This window comes from Aotus nancymaae, unplaced genomic scaffold (genome assembly GCF_030222135.1).
Source record: "Aotus nancymaae isolate 86718 unplaced genomic scaffold, 86718_ANA_hifiasm-v0.15.2.pri h1tg000158l, whole genome shotgun sequence".
Taxonomy (NCBI): domain Eukaryota; kingdom Metazoa; phylum Chordata; class Mammalia; order Primates; family Aotidae; genus Aotus; species Aotus nancymaae.
Window position 1 is genome coordinate 767,211 of NW_026988573.1, and position 12,660 is coordinate 779,870.

Consider the following 12,660-nt stretch of genomic DNA (forward strand, 5'->3'; position numbering starts at 1 on the left):
AAATTTGTATAACACTAACAAGTCAACTTAATGGCTCACTTCAAAGCAGTATTTAGAGACCAGTAAATTAAAAATATATATATGGAAACCTTTGAGCATGCCTATAATTTAAATATTAAGTCAAATAAATAACTTCCAGCTAACTGAAGACCCTTAACACCCAGTGGATACTCAATCAACTCTGACTAGCTATAGCAGCTCACCTGACCCATAATTAAATCACAAATGTTTGCCAGGTAGATGAAATTCGGATTAATCAAAAGACTACTACATAGGCTAAGACATCCATTATTCCTATTAGAATAGGAATCTATGAGTCTGGGAATAAAGTTTTAAATATATTGGATTTTTACATCAAGCATCAAGTCTTTCATTATGGAAGATATCTAGTAAGAATAATATACTGGTAAGAGAATTGAGAATATATGAGACTATATAATGATTCTTAGCAAAAAGAACTAGCCGTGATTTCACTTATCCTAACAGTCTAACTGAAGACTTGAGTAACAGTCCATGATTAAATATTCAAAGCTTACTCTTTTGGAAAAGATAAGTGTTTTGCAATCTGAACTAAATGTTGAGTCTCAAAATTAGATTATATTCTCATCAATCCATTTGCTTAAAGACATTAAGTTGTTATAACTGTTTCTATTTTTTCTTAACATTAAATGCATGTTTTTATAATACCCTACCAATGTGACTCCTTAGGACCCACCTCTAGGGATAATAAAAGAGTTACCCTTCTTGGCAGACACAAAAATCAATTTGCATGGTGTTGTATCAGATGAATCCAATGGTACTGCCATCCTGGAACAAATACTACTGGATATTTTCATGTCTCTGTGAGGTACAGGCAGTTAATATTAACCACATTTTCTTATTTTATACATAGAAAACAAGTCCAGGAACTAAAACAGATTAAGCAAATAACCCTGAGTATGGCCGCAAGCCACTGTTAAAACTAAAACCATAAAGTTCTATTTAGATTTTGACTCCCTATGTAGAAAAATGCACTAAATGTAGTGCAAAAACTAGAAGGCAACTTAGAAGAACTTCCATCAACACAGTCTTAATTATAGCTGCAACCAGACCATGCTCCTAAACAGTTAACAGAAACTTTAAGCCATTTTTCTATTAGCTAAAAGATAATTTAGAAACAGGGATTCCCAAAAGATAATCCAGCATATTTTAAATGAGGGAAGGCTAAACCATGATGAAATCAAGAGGTTTGGAATAATGTAACATTGAACCCATCTGATCAAAATTTTACCATATTTGCATGGACAAGGGTATTCAATAGTCATAGTGATATATTTGAGAACTTACTAAGTACCAACTCTGGACAACATTATATTTGAGAAAAGCCAAATCTCTAGAAGGTTTTAAACTCTAAAAATTAAAATCTAGCTTCCTTGCTTTAAGTTACTTAAAATTTCAGAAATTATACTCATTAAGCCATTTCATTCGGATCCTTACAAACATCCTACCTTGAGACATTTTAGTAAAGAAGGCAAAAGAGGTGCTTGAGAGAGCTTATGCTTCCAAGATGGCTGCAGTCTTATGACATGACCCAGTAACGAGAGGATGGATAAACGAGTGGTGGCTTTGCCCACATATTCGTTAATCCTGTCCAAGAGGTGCTGAAAATGTAAAAGAACAAGGGAAATCTTCACATGAATATACCAAGTTAGCACAAATAAAGACAGCAATGATGTGCTCCAGTCTCTCAAGTCTTGCCTCTAATGTAAAACAAGGCTCATGCAGATAAAAGATCAAATTCAAAATTTTAAAAACCATGGTAGCAAACAAAACACTGCTGCATTTGGCCTGACAAAAGGCAGTCAGTTTGCATCTCATGAAAAAGGATCCCACAATACACATATGCAAAAAGAGGGAGACTTGTTCACAGTCCCTCAATAACCACTAGACCCAAACTGTGACAGGTTGTTGAAGCCATGAGGGGATCCTGCTGGAAGCAGCCACTTATTGCTAGAGCAACACAACCTACACGGTTTGGCCTCAAGTATCAATTAGGTAGTAGAAGTTACAATTCAGGCCAGAGTAAATAAAAAAACAAGATGGGCCAGGTGCAGTGGCTCATGCCTGCAATCCCTGCACTTTGGGAGGCTGAGGCGGGAGGACAGTTTGAGGCCTGGAGTTCAAAGTTACAGTGAGCTATGATTGTGCCACGATGCTCCAGTCCGGGCAACAGAATGAGACCCCACGTCTTTAGAAAACAAAACAAAACAAAACAAGATGTACTGTAAAAGGCATGCAATGACAACATCATCAAATCCTGGGGAGGTTGCTCTCAAATACACACTTAAGACTTACCAAAGTCTGCAGTAACGACGCTTTACTAGCTACTTATTAAAAACAAAAGGAAAACACTAAGGAGCCCTCCAAGTGCTTGGTGCTGGGAAACAAGACTCATTAATTTGCCACATTAGTCCTTTGCACTTGAAGCTTTTCCATACTGATAAAAGTCTCAAAATCCTTTTCAAAGCATAGGTTGAAAAATGGGTATCCATGGGCCAAATCATCACTATGCAACTATAGTACTGGAAATGTAAGATTTCTTTAAACAAGATCTTTAACAGTCTCTGAACTATGTTTTATTTTATGAACTTTTCAAGAAACATAGGTCCTACAAATTATTTTTATATATTGCTATAAACTGGGAACAATGTCATCAGTGGCACACAGAAATCAAAAGAATAAGCTTGGGACAAGTTGTACAGTGGCCGTGCACAGAAGCTGTTGTACTCAGAGAGAACATATGAAATTGCCTATGATATTTCAGCCGTTACCTTGTCATGTGGCTCTTGCAAGGTGGTCAGGATGTGCAATACTGGCTGAGAGTTGGTTTCCAGGTAGTAATCCACCAAGGTGTTTACAAGCATAGGACCACGATCTAAATCAAGAAAAGGGCAATGGATCATACCTATTTCCCTTAACATCCTAAATTCACCTTACATAGCTGCCTGTCACAAAATCTAGAAAATGTTATATGCTATTCTAAGTTTTATGCCTGTCACAAAATCTAGAAAATGTTTATATGCTATTCTAAGTTTTATGCAGCATGACATTTCTGCCTCTTAATTTAATAATAGGATAATTCCAAGCTTATTTGTCTAAATATGCATAAAACATATGAAGTGCTTTTATTTTTACTGCTTTATTACAAAAAATAATTCAGGCTATATAAAAGTACATCAAATAAAAATGAAAGTGCTCCTTACCACCTGCCTCCAAACCCACTCTTCACAGATAAACGCCCTTAAGTTTAGTGTGTGTCTCTTCAAACTCTTTTCTACTTGAACAATCACATGCACACAGCCCTCATGTCCACAGACACAGTTTGTGCACGTGTGTTTTTTCCACTAAACAATGTGTTGTAACCACCTTCCGGTGTCAGCATCTACGGCCTATTTCATTTCTTTCTGTCCTCCTAGGGTTCCACTGCATGGCTCTACATAACAAATTTAACCATTCACCTACTGAAGGATACCTGGGTTTTTCCAATGTCTCACTATGTTTCACTCAAAGCTATAATAAGATATAGATTCTTATAATATGTATTTTTAAACTGATGACAGATACTCCAAAAGACTAAACACATCAATTCACATTCATGCTAACTAACAGTGCCCATTTCTATATTCAATATTTAATTTTGCCAACCTGGTAAGCAAAAAAGGGTACTATTTAAATTTCTATTTCTCATATTAAAACGAGGTTAAGCACTTTTCATAATAAAAGCCACACATATGATTTACAGTTAAAATGATATCTGGGATTTGCTTTAAAATATTTGGAGGGTGGGAGAGTCAGGGAGGAAAGAATTTGAAACTGGGTTCATGGGTTAACTGCATGATCCTTACTTCACATGTGTGCATATTTAAGTATTTCCATAATTGAAAGTTTAAAACACATATAGAGTGAATCCACCAACATATGCTCTCTTTGGGTGTTTAAAAAAACTCTTCAGAAGATGAAACCTAAAATGTATCAGCAGGATTCTAGTGGCTTTAAGTCAATCTCTTCTTCTTAGCAGATAAGCTAAAAAAGGTATTACTTTGCTAACCAGAATTGAGGTTCTCTTTAAAGACAGCTGTCACATCGTCCCGCACACTCAGCATGGGGGAGTCCAGCATGGAGAGGAGCTCCCCGACATTCGCTTGTTGGGCCATTCTCTAGCTTGAAGGTGCTGTGCCGGCTCCAGGACGTATCTTACAGGTTCTGAAGGCTCTTCACTGGGGCCACTACCAGACTGAGACAAAGGAAGATGAACGGTGACTAACTGGCCCCATTTTTGCCCACAAAAAAATACCTGCAAGACAAACCAATGCATGTGTTCAATGCAATGCAAAGTTTGCCCACAATTCTCTGATTCAAACAGTGAATCCCTTTGGCTGATAAAAGAAGGGTATGAATAATTCTTTGATGAGTTTATGAGGAGGGTTTCTATAAAATATAACACCAGAAAGAAACCTTAAAAACTGATACCAGTCACAGCAACTTAATGATAGGATCAAATCTAAGTTTTACTCCTACTTCTGAGTCTACCTTGGGTTTTGGCTAAGACTATATTCATATTTCAAATTATTGATCTATAAAGCAGACAGTCTTTTTTCAGAAAGGGAACTAAATACATACTATTTCCTTCTTGACAATCTCATCAAGAGATGTCTAAGAGTTAGTACAGCTGGTTAGGTCACAAATCTGTTAAGTCCAACACTTAGCTGGAGATCATTTCTCTGTTTCAGCATATCCCTTATCTGAGACATCTAACTGCACACCCAAATACCACTGGCTACAGGGAGGTATCCACAGATGGGATCATTAGGGCAAATCTTCAAACACTCAGCCTTCAAAACCCAAGTTCTCTATGGTAGTAGAGCAGCTGCTTTATCTTGATATACAAAAAGCAGCTCATTCCCCAAGTGAAACTATACACATTTATGATTTATCCCCCACTTGGGTCTCTGAGGCTGTATTTGTAAAAACAAGTAACAGTTATCATTTATAAGATGAGCACTATACACCTTTTACAAACATCACTGTATATACTCCTAACATGGCCACCATGTCATTGGCACTTTTGTCCCCATCGTACAGGGAGCAGAACGGAGATCAAGCCATTTATTCTGGGTCACAAAGTGAGCAAGAGGCAAAACCAGAGGAGAAAAACTGATATTTGAACCTAGATCTCCCTGACTCCAAAGCCCCAAGCCCTTCAGTGTCACACTAAGCTAACTTGTGGTTTTGATCATCACAGCAACTCTGTGATGTGATGTGAGCAGGTATCATCCTTATTTCACACATGGGAATATGGATGCCCAAAAAGGATAAAATTTCCGTTTCTTTCAGTCAGCCTAGGTAGCAGTTCATAAGTTTCAATGTGCATCAAAACCACCTGGGATGTTTGCTAGAAATGCAATACCTGGGCCCCTTCCAAAACTGAATTTTGGGCTCAGGAATCTATATTTTAATAAGCACTCCAGGGAATTCTTAAAGTGATACACAAATTATTTTTGAGATACACTATGATAAAGAAAAATCCAACTAAAGATTTTAAAAGAATTAAGCTAAGGCCAGACATGGTGGCTGAGGCCGAGTGCAGTAGCTCACGTCTGTAATCTCAGCACTATGGGAGGGGAGCCTGAGGCAGGCGGATCACCTGAGGTCAGGAGTTCAAGACCAGCCTGACCAACAAGGTGAAACTCCACCTCTACTAAAAACACAAACATTAGCTGGGTGCGGGGGTGTGTGCCTGTAGTCCCACCTACTCGGGAGGCTGAGGCAGGAGAATCACTTGAGCCTGGGAGGCAGAAGTTGCAGTGAGTCAAGGTCATGCCACTGCACTCCAGCCTGGGCAAGACTGCATAAAAAAGAAAAGAAAAGAAAAAGAAAGAGATAAGCTCCTTCTGCAAGAACGCCAAATTTAAATTAGCAGTGACCCCAGAAACTGCCAGGTATTAACCTACTATCATCTATGTTCTTGTTTAGCTACAACCTGGTAATATTCACTAATTTTAGCTCTTAATCAGAAATTCAATTATCAGAAAAATCAATTAAAATGTCTAAATGCCTTTTTGATACCAAATCCATGATATAGGAAGTTGCTGACTCATATCTGTAAATAAAAATCTTACAAGGAAATCACATAAGAAGTTAATTTCAAAGGGCTCCAAAATGTGAGACCACCATTAGTAAGACTCTATCGTAAAAGTTCCAAACCAAAAAGCAGTTAGTACAGTACCAGGTACATATAAACACTCACTGCATAGTACCTGTACATTATCATAAAAAATACCAGGAAAAATCTTTGGGCCACCACTTTCAAGATGACTTCTGAATAGCCTATTTGCCTAGCTAACCCCCACACTGATTTCTACTTCAGGTAAATTATAAATAATTCTCAATTAGTGACAAAGAATGTAGTTCAGAAATTTAAAAGTATCTTGTCCCTAAGTTTGGTTTTGTTTCAATAAAATTGTTACTTACATACTATCTGTCTAGGGAGACTCTGAGTTTGCCTACTGTGTAGTCAGAAGATGATAACGTCAGATCTGATCCTCCAAATTCAGGCGGCCCCAGAGCCCAGAGTGACACAAGCTCAATTTTACACAAAGATGGCACCCATCCAGTCAACTTGGCGATAGTCAGCTTGGGCTACCTAGCTTGTTTTTCAGTTTGCAAAAATAAGGTTTTATTCTAAAACACATTAGAAACACATTTTGGCAACAAGTTTTTCTCTCTGGTTCCAAAATTCTACTGTTGGCCGCGTTGGTGGTATAGTGGTGAGCACAGCTGCCTTCCAAAATTCTACTGTTTACCATAGTTTTTAATCTCCAGGAAAAATATAAACATTGGGTTTTATGTGAGATTCTTTGTATAAGTGGCTCAAGTTCAAGCATTTTTGACATTCTAAAAAGCCCTCCTAAGAGTTAAATCATAGCTCTTGGAATCAGTCCCATAACTAGAATATCTCCTTTTTAAGTACATTCAAACATTTGAGGGTACAGTACGTACAAGGCGTTAAGTAGGTAAGACAGACTTAGCCAGTGCAATGAAGAATTATATGTTCTATAGCGGAAAAAAAGACATGGTTCAATATATGCACAAAAAAAGGGAAGAAACCAGACCTACTTGGACTCAATCAGTGGTGGTGGTGGTGGATGGGATGTACAGGTTAAGCACACTTTACAGCCTACAGAAGACTGGCTGAGAAAAGTCACTTAAAGATTAGGACCGCAGACACACTGAAGCATCAGTACGTTAGCCACAAAAGTCTCTAGCCATAACAGTCTCTTTTCCATTTTGGAAGTCACCACAGAAAACAGCCATACAGGAGAAGTTAAAAGACAGCAACTGAGTGAATGCATTTCCATATCCTATACGCTAAAGCAATGTTCCACTTAGTTTAACATTATCTTTAGTGGCCACATACAGTACACAGTACAGTGCTGTAAATGATGCTAGTCACATTAAGGGGGCATGACCTTCAATGCCAATCTCCACTCCAAAACCCATCACTCTGCCATCTTCTGGATCTCAGTAAAAGGCACCACCATCAGTCTCAAGCAAACACCCAGGTGACTCCTTGACTCTTTCACCACCCCCGCCACCATATCTAATCCATCAGCAAACCATTAGCTATCACCTCAGTTGAAGCCCCCATCATCTCTCAGAGACAAGGGAGCAGCCACCCCCCTCACTATTCTCCCTGCTTGTATTCATGCTACCCCACAAAATTCATTCGCCACCAAATAACCACAAGAGACACTGAGATACGAATATCAGAATCTCACTCCTCTGTTTAAAATCGTCCAATGGCTTCCCATGGAACTAATAAGAGCCAATAACACGATGGAACTTAAGAAACTCATGAGTAGCCTACAAGGCCTCAAAAGATCTAGCCAGTTATTAACCTCCCAACCCCCCTCTGCCTCTTCGATTCCTCTGCTCTAGTCCCAGTCTTCCCAAACACATGAATACTGGCTCTTTCTTGCTCAGGGCCTTTGCATTTGCTGTTCCCTCTTCAAATGGAACGCTTTTCTCCCACATCCTTGCACAGCTGACTGTCTCAGATCTCTGATGGGCCTCCCCTGACCACCCAATCTAAAGCAGCAGGAAGGCGCTTAGTCATCACTTTTCAATGAAAGATACTTTGGAATTCATAAGAAACCTTGAACCAATTTTAAACTGTACAACTAGTCATCAGATGTGGTCAAACAATACTTACGATCTCAAAAAGCATGGAAAACAGGGATCTGCTAAAGTTCGGTTTCAGTCTCTAGACGCAGCTAAAATCTGATGTGCGTCTGGCTTTGGCACCCGTCTTTTTTTTTTTTTTTTAATTGAGACAGAGTCTTGCTCTGTTGCCCAGGCTGGAGTGCAATGGCATGATCTCAACTCACTACAACCTCCATCTCCTGGGTTTAAGCAATTCTCCTGCCTCAGCCTCCCAAGTAGCTGAGATTACAGGTGTGCACCACCACGCCCTGCTAATTTTTGTATTATTAGTAGAGACAGGGTTTTACCATGTTGGCCAGGTTGGTCTCGAATCCCTGACCTCAGGTGATCCTCCTGCCTTGGCATCCCAAAGTCCTGGGATCACAGGTGTGAGCCACCATGCCTGGCCAAAAATGTCTTAAAAATGAGGAAAAAAGTATAAACAAGAGTCCCCCATGAAAACAGAAAAATGGTATTAAAAGCTGGACTTTTTCTTTCAAAATAAATATAATTGCTAAAGGTGGCCAATAATTTTTTGTAACTGAAAAGGAAGCATCTTTGAGGCTTGCCAAGCTATGAATCTCAGGTACAAGGTTCCTTCCAGAAAACCATCTACCAGAAACTTTTTTGAATTCTGCTTTGCCCAAAAACATTACTAATGAGGTTGTGTGCCAGCTGAGATAATATTACATACATGTAACATAGTGACCACAGGAGTAATCTAGCAGCCTGTAGTGCCCACAAAGTATTTTTCCTATATTAAAATTTCAAACTTCTAAAATCTGACTACTAAAATGCAATATAATTACTATCGTGAAAAATGTTTAATAAAATTTGAGATTTACTTTTGTATCCCAGAACTTACATTTTCTGATGGTGATATTTAGCTTGGGCCTCAATAATCTGAACACTTAACTGTTTGACTTTGGGTTCAAATTCATATACAGTGGACTTCTAAAAAGGAACCGTATGAAGTATACACAACAACACTGAACATGAAAAATCAAACTCAGAACACTTCCCCTACTTGTGAGAGAACGATACTTAACTTTCTTGTTAGTCTACAATTTGTATCGAGACCCTATTCATGAACTGATTTAAATCTGTAAGACAAAAATCTCTACCTTATTTCATAACTCCTATGACAGAGGTGAGGCAGACAGTTACAGGATACAGTAAACAGCAACCACTGAGCCCTGGCATGAATCACATAGCTGTCCATGTACAAAGACAGCAGACCAAGCACCTCCCGGTCTTCCTACACCCTTCCTATACACAACTCTGTTGTGCTTGGCACTACTACTGCTAAACCAAAATTACAGTTCAGTGATCAGTTAGGTCACTAAGAGGAAATTCCATCCATGGAAATGACGGCACCTCAACTTTTATGAAGGATATATTCTAAGACAGGATCATCTAATCCCTAAAAACTACTATAGCATATAATTCATCCCCCAAAATTAATAGCCACATTAAGATGCAAATGCTCACTCACCCAGCTCAAGGGTTCTCAGCCCAGGATGTACATTAGAATCACCTGGAGAGCTTACAGAATCCTGAAGTCCAGGGCCCACTCTGGAACAGGTTAAGGGGTGAATCCAGACATCACATTTGGTTTGTTTTATAAACCCATGCGGATTTCTAAGGTGCAGCCAAGGTTAAGAACCTCTGCACTGGTTAAATGACTTGTGCCAGCACACAGGCTTAAATTTAATGAAGTGGTTAAAACCAAACTTTGCTGCTAAACAGAACTGAATTGAGTCCACCAAGTACTACCTATACGTCTTTAGGAAAATTACATGCCATCTTTGAGCCCGAATCCTCACCTGTAAAATGGGGATACACTGAAAGTGTGGCTGTGAAGAAGAAAAGTAATGCATATAATGCACTTTGCACAGTGTCAGGCAATGAATAAGCAACTGATCATCATCAGTAATGTGAATAATTATTTCATGCCATAGATGGTCCAGTTCCTGGCAAGTAGCTCAAACTGTAAATGTTAAATTCCTGAATGCACAATCATGGACAAGATAATTCCCTCCCACCTTCCTCTAACCACTGGCCTGGTTATACCCTTACCTGTTCTGGGGACAACTGGTACTTTGGTTTCCAGTGCTGTCAACCTGGTGTCTTTCATGGTCACTGAAGGAAGAAAACATACATACAATGAAGCAAAATCCCAGAGGCAATCAGAAGGGAGTTAGGGGTTCATCTGTCACATCCTTCTTCCTACTCTATCCCTGACAGGTGGCCACCAGGTTTCCACTGGAATGAACACTCATAATCACTGGAAGCACGTGCCTCTCCCCGTCTACATTTCTGAACAGCCGGTTGCTGGAAAATTCTTTATATTGTGCTGAACTTTTAATCTCTGTCTTTTGTTAATGTCTGTTAGAGGTATAAACGAATGGGCAGGATGGGCCCTAGAATTAGAGAGTTCCGGGTTAAAATCCAAGCTCTGCAACTTATTAGCTATGCAACATTTGGCCATTTATCTTAAGTCTCCAATGTCTAACTGTAAGTTATCTCGTCTGTAAAGTTAGAATAACGATGGCATCAAGCTCATAAGGCTTGTGGGGACCACATGAGATGATACAGCCTACTGTACTTGGCACAGTGTGGGGCACACTGAAGTTACCAGAGGAGCCATGTGAGGCAGGTTCAGGAAAGTGAGGGGCAAAAAGCACTGAGTAGGCCTGCAGGACCTCAGCACCCGCCACAGTTCCCACAGTCCTCATCCCTCCCCACACTCCCCACCATCTTGCCTCACTAGCCTTTCAGTTCCTTGGCCAAGCCACACACTGCGCATTCCTGGGCCTAAGAGACTCTACCTTTAGCTCCTCCTAAACTCACTCTTCATTGTTAAAATCTCAGCTTAAATGCTCACTTCCTCAGAGAAGACCTCCTAGGCCTCCACTTCCCTCACACACCCACCTCCCAGACTAGGTCAGGTCCCCTATTATACTCTTGCAGCCTGTATTTCTTGTGTTACTTACCACAATCCAATTAAATAAGCTCGATTAATTACTGAACATGTCTCCTTCACTAGAAGTTATATCCAGGGAGAGACTGCAGCTTACTCAATACTGTGTTTCAAGCAGCTACCATGGTGTCTGGCACTTCTTGATTGAATGACTAGGAGTTAAAATCTTTCTTTTCTTTTTCTTTCTTATTTTCTTTCTTTCTCTCTTTCTTTCATTTTTAGAGACAGGGTCTCACTCTTAGGCTAGAGTACAGTGGAGCCAACATAGCTCACTGCAACCTCAAACTCCTAGGCTCAAGTAATCCTCCCACCTCAGCCTCTCAAGTAGCTAGGACTATAGGCGTACACCATCATGCCTGACTAATTTTTTTTTTTTTTCGTTTTAGAGATGGGGTCTCACTATGTTGCCCAGGCTGTTATCAAACTCCTAGCCTCAAGTAATCCTCCCAGCAAGGCCTCCTAAGGTGTCACTATTACAGATGTGAGCCACTGCACCCAGCCAATATTTCTTAAATAAATCTGCAAAGCCTAATTGTGCCTTCGTGCAGCACGACTTAAGTTTAATCCTTCTACACAAGAAACATAAAATATTTGTGAACAGCCATCATTTTTCTGTTTTCTTCCCCCTTTCACCCTACTTTCTGTTCAAATTAACCTGTATTAAATATCCATCTTAAATATGAGGATATATAAATACATTCTAGTTTGCTTTTAAAATATGGGTCCTTCAAACTATATTTAGGTACAATCTGATCACTAGATTATAAACTCCGCGAGGAAAGGAACCATCTGCGAGACCTAGGGCTCATCCTGGCACCTGGCACACAAGAGGCAAACACACCCTGCTCAGGTCAGGTAAGATTTAATCAGCTTCTCTGGCAGCCATTCCAGAGTTGAATATAGAGTATGAAAGCTCAGCCTCATATACTGTGGACAACTAATTATTCTAAACATGGAAAACACTCGAACCAAGTTCTTAAATATACAACCATGGCCAAAGTCAAACTAGTGGACTGAGCAACTCTCTAACAATGAAAATCTCTTGCTCCAGATGGCAGGGTAATTATATTTCCACGTGGAACACATTCCAGATATTAAACTCTACTGGTCTTCAATGGCACCTGCAAGCCTGTGAAGTGCTGCAGGCAGACTGGCCCTCCAGAAAAGAGGGATCATAATACCATTCTGACAGGGAGTGCTTGCCTGGCCACACTCACTCCACCAAGTCAAAGGGCTTGAATTAAAGTGCAGGAGCCGCTAATCTTAGAATCTTAAAATCAGCAGTTAGTCCAGTGAGTCATATAGACTTCCTCTTGCAATTAATCCTGGTTGGATCTTTTACCTGAAAAGAAATATCTAAGGCAAAGGTAAAGTTAGGATCTACACCAGATGAGATCCTGTAGACTGCCCAGCCAAGACCCCGTCCTACATAAAGG

The 12,660-nt window shown here is 39.7% G+C and overlaps 1 protein-coding gene across 9 annotated transcripts in view; it reads right to left on the reverse strand.

Moving 5' to 3' along the window:
* Nucleotides 1-12,660, reverse strand: part of TSC1 (TSC complex subunit 1) — a 52,507-nt gene that overhangs the window by 32,179 nt on the left and 7,668 nt on the right. For 7 of the 9 annotated variants that reach the window (XM_012457915.3, XM_064371706.1, XM_012457916.3 and 4 more), the window contains exons 2-5: nt 10,321-10,383; nt 4,088-4,273; nt 2,811-2,914; nt 1,488-1,640 (exon numbers count right to left, since the gene is read on the reverse strand). In XM_012457915.3, coding sequence (XP_012313338.2) covers nt 1,488-1,640; nt 2,811-2,914; nt 4,088-4,193 — 363 coding nt within the window. In that variant the 5' untranslated portion in view covers nt 4,194-4,273; nt 10,321-10,383. Of the gene's footprint in view, nt 1-1,487; nt 1,641-2,810; nt 2,915-4,087; nt 4,334-10,320; nt 10,384-12,660 lie in introns of all 9 variants that reach the window. The other 2 variants (XM_064371710.1, XM_064371711.1) reach the window with 1 other exon arrangement.